This window comes from Limulus polyphemus, unplaced genomic scaffold, assembly GCF_000517525.1.
Source record: "Limulus polyphemus unplaced genomic scaffold, Limulus_polyphemus-2.1.2 Scaffold411, whole genome shotgun sequence".
NCBI classification, from domain to species: Eukaryota; Metazoa; Arthropoda; class Merostomata; order Xiphosura; family Limulidae; genus Limulus; species Limulus polyphemus.
This window is the reverse complement of record NW_013666021.1, coordinates 229929-241914: the sequence shown is the minus strand read 5'-3', so window position 1 is coordinate 241914 and position 11986 is coordinate 229929. Positions and strand designations below refer to the sequence as shown.

Below are 11986 nucleotides of genomic sequence, written 5' to 3'. Positions count from 1 at the left end.
CTGAGGATCCAAATATAATGGGGCGCTGGATGGCCCGATGGAAGAGCTCTGGATTTTGGAGCTAACAAGCCGCGTTTGAATCCGTGTAATGCAACAAAATTATTCCCCTCACTTTAAGCTGTGGTTGCGTTTTAAGAACGCACATTATAACGCCCCCACGGCTGAAAGGGCGAGCATGTTTGGTGTGATAGGGATTCGAACCCGCGACCCTCAGATTACAAGTCGAGTGCCTTAACCACCTGGCCTTGCCGGGCCCAGAGATATAGTAAAGCATTCATAATTGTTCCTCATTTTAAATGCAGCTTTTTAAAAGATTTTGGTTAATTACAAAGATATATACGCACTATAGTAATGAGGAGTAATTTAGGTTTACTCATACTAATGTTGTTACTCTCACTTTTACTTATTATTAAGTGAGGAGTGTCGGCAGGATCGTTGAACTCTATCATTTGGCTTGTAATGATCAGAATCTACTTATTTCCTCTTTTGAATTCGAGATCATATCAGAGTTTCTTCGTCTTTTAAAATACAAAATAATACAAACTGCTCTCGTCACTAGAAAAAAAATCAGCCGTGTATGATCATGATTAATGATCTGGTAGGATCGAATTCGTGCTATAGATGCCTTCGCTGCTTTGGTTTTTGTTATCAACGATGTAATTAAGTTCGTGTACAATGCAAAATCTTTATGTCTAGCAAGAAATATGACGGTTCTTGTTCCAATTATATATTCTCAATTTGGAAAAAAAAAATGTTTAGTAAGTAGCTTTAGAAAGCTGTATACATTATCTGTTTCAAAGGCAATAAGCACAACAAAATCTGTAAAAGTAATATCAGCGTGAATATTTACTTTGAACATATTCTGTGAAGATAAAAGAATTACATCATTATGTTAAGGTTTTTCCACTCTTACTAACATAAAACAACCATTTCAAGGTAGCTAGTACTCCTTAAAAATATGCCAAAGTTTATCTGTTCTGGAATTAGTACTAGAAATAATGTAATACTTGTAGATAACTAAATGGGTGATAATTGTACTTGGTAACGATTTTCAACGGAGGCTTTTGGAATTCCTATAGAACAAAGTCTTTACTATTTCACTTAGAGCAAAGTAATACACATATTCTAAACACCGTATTCTATAACTCTATTGAGTAAATTTATAACTTTTATTCTTAATTTTACAGTTGTCAACGTAGAAAAATAACGTACTGACTATTAAATTAGGCTTACCCTCGATCTTCAAAGCTTTATGTTATCAAATACAAATGGTCGTGAATAGGAGGCTCCTTGAACTTCGAACTCTGCGTTAAGTAAGTCTCGTCAATTACAGATGAATAAAACGACAATTCATGTCTTTATTTAGTAACCGTGGTCGCATAAGGAAAGGACTAACCTTGTCTTTATTTAAAAGCATAACATACGTTCAACAAGGGACTATTTGGTCCTTGAAAAAAAGTTAAAATTTAGACCACCGTTTATTTTTCAGGAAATCATCGGTTCCCCTCTTTAACTCTTGCAGAGTGCCGGTTTCAGCTACTGCCGAAAACAACTCATTCCATAAGTCAATTACCCTGTTAGAAAAATAAAACTGTTTTAACTGTAGCCTGTCTTTTTCAAATCTTAAACCTGTATCTTCTCGTCCTGTTGTCTTTCGAATATAGAACAAAGAAAAACACGCGAAACATCAAACATTTTTTTTTCAATCTTAGTAACCATAGTTACACATGAAGAAGATGACCAAATGTTGTCTTTATTTATTAATTATGATTACAAGCAAAGAACTAACCATCGATCTTAGTATTGAATGTTTGGTTAAATAAGTACAATATTCTAAATCTCAAATACTGTGCTTACGTAAATTTAATATCTTTTTAAAATTACTTAAATACAAAGAGTTATTGTGCTTTTTGAACTTTAAACAATGAAGTTGATAATTTAACTGGTTTTAGAAAATCATTTTATGTCAGTAAAGTCCCTCAGTGGCTCAGCGACAGGTCTGAAAGCTTACCACGCTAAAAATTTGATACTCGTGGAGGGTAAACCACAAATAGTCCATTGTGTAACTTTGTGTGACTTGCCAGTCAAGTATTTGATCTAATAATAACAGGCAAACAACAATTTATAAGCACAGTGAATTGATTTATGTATGGTGGAGCCTACTATATGTTTCAACAGAGCAATGGTCTATCTTCTTTCTAAAATAGACGAACCAGTGTTCTGTCGAAACAAGAAGAATATTCCACCATAAATAAATCACTTCAGTATGCTTCTAAAACGTTGTTTGTCTACTAATTAATATATTAGTATCATTTGCTTCCTTACACAAGTATTTGATCTATTGTAAGAAGCAAAAGTAAAGGTAAATTGTAAGAGTTTCATAAAAGTAAAACTCACAATCAGTGAAAAACAAAATTCAATAGGAAATTACTTTATAAAGTTTAAAAGGAAAGTATACAAAATAAAGCGGTTTATTTTAAAAAATGCAATATTTAAATGAATTGTGTTAGGACTAAAATAATATAATAATAATCTGAATTTGAGAAAAACTACTTTCTATCTTAATGGAATTTTAGTACATTTTCATGCACTTTCATATGCAATGTGGGACGTCTGTTTTGAATTTTAATGAAACATCTAAAGCGAGTAATAAATCTTACTTTTTATCAAAGGACTCGTTATGCTCGTGGGTGGTAGCATCATCCAGCTGCGCGTCTAGCTGGAGGAATTCTTGTTTTCCGGGTCAGACATATTTTTACTATGTAAATGAAAAGGGTAAAGTTCTACTTCCTATCAGAGGGGTATTCACCTTAAATATCCAATATCTGGTCGTTTACTATTTTTATCCATAAGGTTTGATTTCGACTGAAGGTACCAATTATTAATTTTAGTGACCTAAGATCCTGCAGTTTGCAACCCAGTGTTGAGCTCTCCGATACAAAATTACTTTCAAGCTGGAATTCTCATCTACACATGTAGAAATTCTGCATTCATGCTGCGAAAAATTAACACTCTAAAATATCTACTTGCTCGACCCACTTATTCATTGTTTTTTTTTCCTTTCTTCTCTCTATAGACTCTTTCTTCTCATCATTGCCGGCGGCCATCTTGTAACTGGTAAACTCTTGCACGTTTTATATGAATATTATACTCTGCAATGGAAGGTAAACTAGAAATGGGTCATACGCGACTTGCAGACTAGTCGACTTGATATTTCTATTTCTTGCTACATGTCAACAAGGGGCACTGATCAAGTTTGTTTCTCACTTTTTTCTTACTATAGTATCTGGAGTAGAGTCCAACGGTCATCGACAGACATGTGGCGCCACATATCGGTCATTGCTCTATCATGCGCAGGTAGGAATCTACGTATGTTTTATATCACAGGTTCTTGAAAATAATAGTTAAACAATTATTATTCAAAATATTTAGATTGTTGTAGCAGTGTGTCTGTTCAGTGTATCTCGTATGATAATAATTTGAGCCTTAAAATATTTTTCAACTTATTGTTTTTTGAATGACCTGTCTTACAATAGATCATAGTTAGTCCTTCATTTCATGAGATTAGATATACAGAATTTCAACTAGTACGGTACAACATCTTACATTAAATTAACATTTAACAATTCATCCAGAAAAGGTATTAGAGAAAAATATAAAATAAAATCAAGATTGATAAAATTCACTTAGTACTTTACATAGGATATAAAACATTAAGCAAGTTTGCATCATCCCTAAAAATGCCATCCCTACTGCCGCGTGGCACAGCGGTATGTCTGCGGACTTACAACGCTATAATCCGGGTTTCGATACTCGTTATGGGCAGGGCACAGATAGCCCATTGTGTAGCTTTATGCTTAATTACAAACAAACAAGCAATCATTCATGAAGTGAGTGGTCTGTTCACGTATTGGTCTTCTTACAGAAATCTGCCACCTGGTGGCTGAGAGATAAGCTTGAGAGCTTAAGGGCTTATAACGATAAAAGTCTGGATTGATCTCACGAGAGACAAATAGCCCATTGCATAGCTTTGCGCTTAACCACAAAAAAAAATCGTAATTAAAATAATAAAATAGTTCTGATAATCAAAACTAGAAACTTTCTGTGTAGGAGAAGGAAGACCTGTAATATTTTGAATAACTTTTAAGGGATTTCTTCGAAGATTCAAACCACACTAAATTTTCATTTATTCAGAGGTAAGCATTTTACTAGAAACTGTGATATCTACGTTACCAAAATGTTGAGTGCTATAAAAAGTTCATTGGTTTCTATCTTTATTTTAAGCTCTTGCTGTAAGGTGCTATTAAACGTTGTTAGAATGTTGAGCTGTGGACTGCAGTTCCATGACTCAACCCCGCCATATAGTGCTGAACACACCTCTGCACTTTCAGCTGATGGGTGTGTGATAAAAATAACAGTCATTCATACTATTCGGTTAAGAGTAGCTGTGTAAGCAACGGATGCTATTGACTGGTTGCCCTACCTCTGGCCAGCACTTTAAAATCGGGGACGATTAGGGTCTCTGGCATAGCCACTTAACCCATATGTGACATAAAGTGCCGTAGAAGTTACAATTAGCAAATACCGAAGTGCTTTGGACAAGTATTCATTTCTACCAGTGTTGTAAGATTTCGATGTAAAGTAATACTGATGTGGACTTTTGTCTTTCGTAATATAAATATTAGCGGAGGTTTTGAAACAAAATATAACATACGAACTTGCATAATGTTGTAGAAGTCAACATGAAACATTCGAACTTGCATAATGTTGTATAGAAGTCAACATGAAACATTCGAACTTGCATAATGTTGTATAGAAGTCAACATGAAACATTCGAGAATATCCCATAAATACTCATTAATTCTTGCATATTATTTACAATACAAAAGATTCTCATCAGCAGAAACCAATCCACATGCATGGATTGCAAGTTTCAAATCATAAAATTACAACTCATCAAAATATTAAGTGTCTCGTCCTTTTTAAGTAGATCCCCTGATGTGACAGCGGTAAGTCTACGAACTTACATCGCTAAAATCCGAGGTTCGTTTCCCCTCGGTGGACATAGCAAAAAAAGCCCACTGGGGTTTGCTTTAAAAAATACAACTCTTTAATGTAGATGAAATTTTTCTCAACATCCTCAACAAAACCGTCATTTAATGAGCACAAAAAAATTATAATCAGAATATCATTTGTTATTAATCAGTAGTATAGTATGCTTCTTGTTTGGGCAAATGAATTATGCATATAGTTACTTTATACGTAAATCTTTTTGCATAAATTGGTCCTTTTTAACATCATTAAGTTGTCATATCCTAATTGTGTATATATCAACAGTACATCGATTTTAAAATGAAAACTCAATCGTTAATAAAACTTTAAATCATTAATAAAGCAATTTTCTAGCTGATTTTTCCTGATTACTATGGCAGTGATGTATTAAGTGTTGTTTATTGGCACAATTGGTCATAACAAGATTGACGTATTATTTTAAACAATGGGATATCTCTGCTCTGCCCATCACGGGTATCGAAACCCGGTTACTAGCGTTGTAAGTTTGCAAACATGCCGCTGCGTCACTGGGGAGCGACTTTAAACAAATTAAAGCAGAAAAACATTACCTGTATCGGTAGCGTCTTCTTCGTTTAAACATTGTGATTAAATTGTTTTCTCTAAAATGAATATGTAAATATATACGTAGTTATATATAACATTATACTAATTAATAGTACTGTAAATTAAAAAGAACAAAAGACACGTTATGATGTATCCCCATATATTATGTTATTTAACGGGAAGAACAAATAACACAAACCCTTATTTCGATATCAAGCGGTATCAGTATTTTATATATATATACACAAATCAGGCTTACTTAATGACCGATTAGCGTGCTAAGCTGCGGATCGCAAGGTCTAAAGTTCAGTTAGGGCATTATAATTCTAACGGTCAATTCTACTATTCGATTATGAGTAGTCGCATAGGTGGCTGTTGACTGGCTGCCCTTTTTTAGATCAACAACCCTACCTAAATTAGGGATGGCTGTGCCCGACCCTTAGGGGTCTCTGAACTAGCCGTTGAGCCCATTTGCAGCATAAAATGTCGATTCGGTTTAAAATAGTAAAATCAATATCTCACCCAGTAGATCAGCCTGTTTTGGACAAGTGACAGGCAGCATTACAAAAAAAAAAAACTACAACAAACAACTTAGTCTTCTTTTAAAAGACATAAAAACTTAATCTGTCTCAATATGTAATTATCTTAATGAAGGTGGGTTTTGTTTTGTTTTGTTTGAAGTTAAGCACAAAGCTACACAAAGGGCTATCTGTGCTCTGCCCACCACGGGTATCGAAACCCGGATTCTAGCGTTGTAAGTCCGCAGACATACCGCTGTGCTACTGGGGGGCATGAAGGTGGGAGTGAAGTTAATAGTATGATAGGACTATCATTTTTAATTTATTATTGTATAATGTCTTATATTGTCATACCAAGACATCTGCCCTCTCCCAGTGGCATAGTGGTATGTCTGCGGACTTATACTGCTAGAAACCGGGTTTCGATACTCGTGGTGGGCAGAGCACAGATAGCCCTTTGTGTAGCTTTGTGCTTAATAACAAAAAAACCAAGACATCTTAAAGTGGCATTTGTTCAAGTACATTAACAGCATATTTATGCTAAAATAAAATATTGAAGATACTTTCTTTAAAACGTAATCACCGATGATGAAGAACAAATCACTTTGTTTAAGATCTACAGTTTCAAACGACAATCAAAATGTCTAACATCAATCAATATACGGGAATAAGAAATGCATCATTTTGTCGATGAGATTTTGATGATTGTGTATGTTTTCGTTTCTCATAAAAGGTTAAATATATTTTTTTAATTAGACTAAAACAGTGTATATTTTATTTTCAGTTCTTGTAGTTGTATGTGAAGTGTCTCTCAGTAGGGTAAGTATTCTTTTTATTTTTAATTTTAAAAACAATACAGTACAACTGTTGAAATACATGAAGTTCAATTTAAAGTGGATCAAAATACAAGAGTATAAAATTTATTTATTTCCGTATATTAATAACATTTAATACCATATATATGTGTTACAAATTTGGTTTCTGACATCACAGAATTCGCGAGCAATATGAACAGAAAAATTTAAATAATATGCCGAATTATCTCATTATGATAACCCATTTTAATATTAATAGATTAATAAAACACACACAAATGTACAACATTCCTAATCAAAATACAATATTGTATCATAAAAACAATACTAAACTTATAATTCATAATGCTAATTACTTTGTAAATATAATTTATTTTAAATATATGAAAAAGAAAATTCGTAGTTGATATATATATATCCGTATACGTAGAGAGCTAACCATGCTGCTAATAAAACCAGGGCACATTCAAAATGCTGCTTTCTATCATATGTATTAATTTAGATTTTATAACTGAAATAAGTATAAAATAGACTAACTCACAAGTGTTCCATACGATTCGTACAAGTTCATATTATGATTAAAGTCACTTAAGATATATCATTTCAAAGTGCTAACTTACATGATCTCCTAATACAATATCCGATAAAGAAATAAAGCTATGATATGATTTTTTTTTATTTCCAGGTTAAGAGATGGGAAGAATTTCCGGATGTAGAATTTAAGTTCGACTGTAACAATCGAGCAGTAGGATTTTATGCCGACCAAGACTTCGACTGTAAAATATTCCACATGTGTGACGTATACGGTCGTAGGGTACCTTACATCTGTCCGAATAACACAATGTTTAATCAACAGTATCGTGTGTGTGACTGGAGTTATAGCGTGGACTGCAGTGAGGCACCCAAATGGTTTTACTTGAATGACCTTACTTACGAAAACCCTCCCCCCCAAAATGTATAAATATCAAAGCAGCGTGAAGTTACTCTTACGAACGTTTATCTTGTTACACTACTCCTGCAGTAATGAATTTTATACGCTTATATAGAATTGCTTAAAATAGTTCAATTTAGAATATTATTATCAAAGGTTGATCTTTTTGGGGGCTCTACACTGTTTTATATAAATGCGGAAAGGAATAGTTTAATTTGAACATCGCTACTGAGGTTAACAACCTAAATCCTGTTGAACCGAAAAACTTAACACATGCTCGTGTATTCAAGCTAATACATTATGTTTGATGTTCTAAGAATGCATGTAGTAGGTTTATATGTTGTCCAAGATGTTTCTTGTATATATAGTGGGCATCATATAGAACAAAACCTACTTCAGTTTCTCGAACTACTAAATAAGTGTGTATATATATATCTTAAACTTGTATATGAAAAGTTTGGTGTATATGTTTTCAAATCTTCGTAATAAATCATTGGAAATTATTGATGTAATTACTTGAACGAAAAATTATTGACCTCGCGCTTTATTTACCCTTAGAAAATAGATTTTTATGAAGACTTAATTATTCACACTGGTGGAATATATTGTTTGAAACATGTCAGCCAACGGCACTAAAATGTTTTGTAATATATTTATATAACAGGCTACTGTCCACCTGTCCGTAGAATTCGTCTCACAGTTCAAGTCCGATTTGGATGAAACTTCACACGATTTTTCAACATCATAAGGAGAAGTTCCTAACAAAGTTTCATTACAATTGAATCTCTTATTAAAAACAAAAAGTTTATTTATTGTTTAAGTCCACTTTTTTAAAGAAATGTTAGTAAGAGCTTTATATCACACCAAAATGAAAAATGTTATAAAATAGGCCCTCGCTAAAATTAAAAAATAATAGGACCTTATAACATTTTTTCCCTAAATCGCTTCCTTAATGGAGAAATAATACTTCTTTCCTTTTCAATAATGTACATTAATTTCGTACATTTATCATTATCAACGAAATTAATTTCTTTGATAAAACTTCTAAAATTGTGGTAAAGTGAGTCTTCCTAGTGGAGAATCAGTGTGATGTTTCAGAAAAAAAAAGTGGCATTTTATGGTGGAAAATCCAAGCGTACGCTATGAATTGAATTGTTCTATGACTGAAGGAATGGCATATCCTTGGTAGGAGTTCGTTACATACAAGTTTGCAGGAATCCTGTGGTAACTCGATCTTCGTAAGTTACACAAGTATATTTTTACTTCAGTATAAGTATAAAGTGATGAAACAAATCGAAAATCACGGTGACAAAAATTGCCAAACGGAAAAGTGACTTATCGCGGAGAAAGTCTGAAACTTTGAGAAAGAAAATGAAACTTCAGGATGTAGATTACATAAAGACAGAGCAAGGAAGAGATAGGCTTGCGCACCGAGTTATGACGTAAGGTTCAGTGAGAAGAAGCCAGAAAAAAACCCGAAATATAGAAGCACATCCAACTGCTCGTCAAGATGCAGTTAGAAGAAGTCACAACAATTTCGTGATATAGAGGCATAACGTTCAGCCCACCAAGATCTTGACCGAACAGCCGCCCATATGGCGTCGTTTCTGCTAATATATGTATAAAAGACAATCAATGTTTGGTTCCTATAAACACAATGTGAAGTTCGGCCTTATGAAACAATACGTGTATATAAAAAAAAAACAGGTTTGTTTTGTTTTGAATTTTTCGCAAAGCTATTCAAGGGCTATCTACGCTAGCCGTCCCTAATTTAGCAGTGAAAGACTAGAGTGAAGGCAGCTAGTCATCACTACCGATCGCCAACTTTTGGGCTACTCTTTTATCATAAAAAACAAACAACAACAACAGACAATTGAGTACATCATAACATTACTTGGATTAAAATTAATTAGATTTATACGTAAAACTGAATCGTCATAGTTCAGAAATACACGTGTTTGTTTGAAACCTGAGGTGCAATGTTTCATCAAATATCGTTAACAATGAGGGTTACCAAACTGGTGTGATCAAGATATATTTTAGTTTTATGTCATCTAGATTTATGATATGATATACTTGTAGTCAGTTTTTACCCGGCATGACCTGGTGGTCAGGGCGCTCGACTCGCAATCTGCGGGTCGCGTCAATGAACATGCTCGACCTTTCATTCGTGAGAGCGTTATAATTTACTGTCAATCCCACTATTCGTAGGAAAAGAGTTGTCCAAGAGTTGACGGTGTGTGGTGTTAACTAGCTGCCTCTCATCTAGTTTATCACTGCTAAATTGAGGAGAGGACTTCTTCTTCGCTCAACACCTCTCTCATGCAACTGTCTCTCTTAGCAGCAAAATCTCTTTCTTGGGCATGCGTACTTATAGTTTGAAAATAAGCCATTCTTTTTGTTAGAAGTGTTCCTTTGAACTTACATACTCAATAGATCAAGCAAAAGATACATATGAGAGCAAAGACAGAAAACTCTATGATAAATCCTATCGTCATGGTGCATAAATTTCTCCTTCCTGTACAGACTGTAGTATTCTCAGCATAAACTAATTTCTGTACGATTATCACATAGGTCTGCCTTATAATAGGAGATTCATGCAGGATAATTGCAGTGCAAGTCTAAATTTAACTACTACTGAGGTTAAGCTAAGAAAATGAATAGAGTGGACATGCGGTGTAAAGTGTAAAACAACCTTTATTTAAAATGCTAATCTAAAACACGGTGTGAAAATTTGCATAGACACAGGACAGTTGCTTTTCTACTGGATCAGTGAATGAATCAACACCTGTATTCTTGCAAGGTGTCTTATATTACTTATATTTACATACTTATATATATAATTATAGTTATAGTTATATGCTTATATTCTTACAATATATTATTGCAAGGTGTCTTTCCACCAATCAACTCACATCTGCAACCAAGTAGAACCTTTTGTATTCTGACTAAAACCAATGATCAGTACACAAGAAACCTCAGCTTTTATCCATAAGTAACAAGTAAAATCATGTGACTGGTTGTTCTCTTACAGTATCTAGTGATTAGTGAAGGAGTTTGCTGTCAATGACCTATTCTACACAAAGTGTGAAGTTGCAGCAATATTCACACGGGCAAAGTAGATATCACCTACTAAGGAACAGATTAGTGAAGGAGTTTACTGTCGATGACCTATTCTACACAAAGTGTGAAGTTGCAGCAATGTTCACACGGGCAAAGTAGATATCACCTACTAAGGAACAAATTAGTGAAGGAGTTTACTGTCGATGACCTATTCTACACAAAGTGTGAAGTTGCAGCAATATTCCCACGGGCAAAGTAGATATCACCTACTAAGGAACAAATTAGTGAAGGAGTTTACTGTCGATGACCTATTCTACACAAAGTGTGAAGTTGCAGCAATATTCCCACGGGCAAAGTAGATATCACCTACTAAGGAACAACAACAAAGGTAACTAAAACGAAATAACTCAACAGTTTTCTCGACCAAGATTTTATTCAAAAAATTCATAGAATCAAATTAAACAAAACGTTTAAGATTCCTTTGTTACAGATGGTGGGAAATGCATGATATGCCTGAAAATCACACACATATAGGTTTGTCAAAGTTATTTCAATCATCAGAAGTTTATATCAATTTTTTCTTTCAATTAACACATTATACTTATTATAAGAAACCTATAATCATTTTTTATGTTATCAATGAAAAATATAATAAAATATCATATATATATTTTCGCTTTTTTATTGTTGTTAAGTATGGAAATTAAGTTGATGAACGCTAGACAAATCTTCACATTAATTATAGCACTATGTCCATCAATATCAAACATTAAATTATAAAAAAAAATTCTTGGTGTCTTTAATAAATCTCATTATAATACCAAGGTAAGTTTTATGGTACACACAATTAGTGAACCTGCAACTCCATAAACCAGTTATATATGGTTTGTGTATGCCAAATTTCATAAAAAGGGCAAAAAATTATTCAGAAATGAATACCAGTATAAGCAAAATAAATAAAACACCTAATTTTCTTTTTATCCACTTGATCACACAACCTTACTCTTAGTGTTAATAAAACGATTTTGGATCCTCAACACATT

The 11986-nt window shown here is 33.5% G+C and overlaps 1 protein-coding gene across 1 annotated transcript in view; it reads left to right on the top strand.

Moving 5' to 3' along the window:
* Window positions 1-8383, top strand: part of LOC111085470 — a 13747-nt gene extending 5364 nt beyond the window's left edge. The window contains exons 2-4 of the mRNA XM_022384194.1: window positions 3284-3357; window positions 6919-6953; window positions 7635-8383. Of these exons, the coding sequence (XP_022239902.1) occupies window positions 3284-3357; window positions 6919-6953; window positions 7635-7910 (385 nt within the window). The 3' untranslated portion in view covers window positions 7911-8383. The remainder of the gene's footprint in view (window positions 1-3283; window positions 3358-6918; window positions 6954-7634) is intronic.
* Window positions 8384-11986: the final 3603 nt, after the last annotated feature.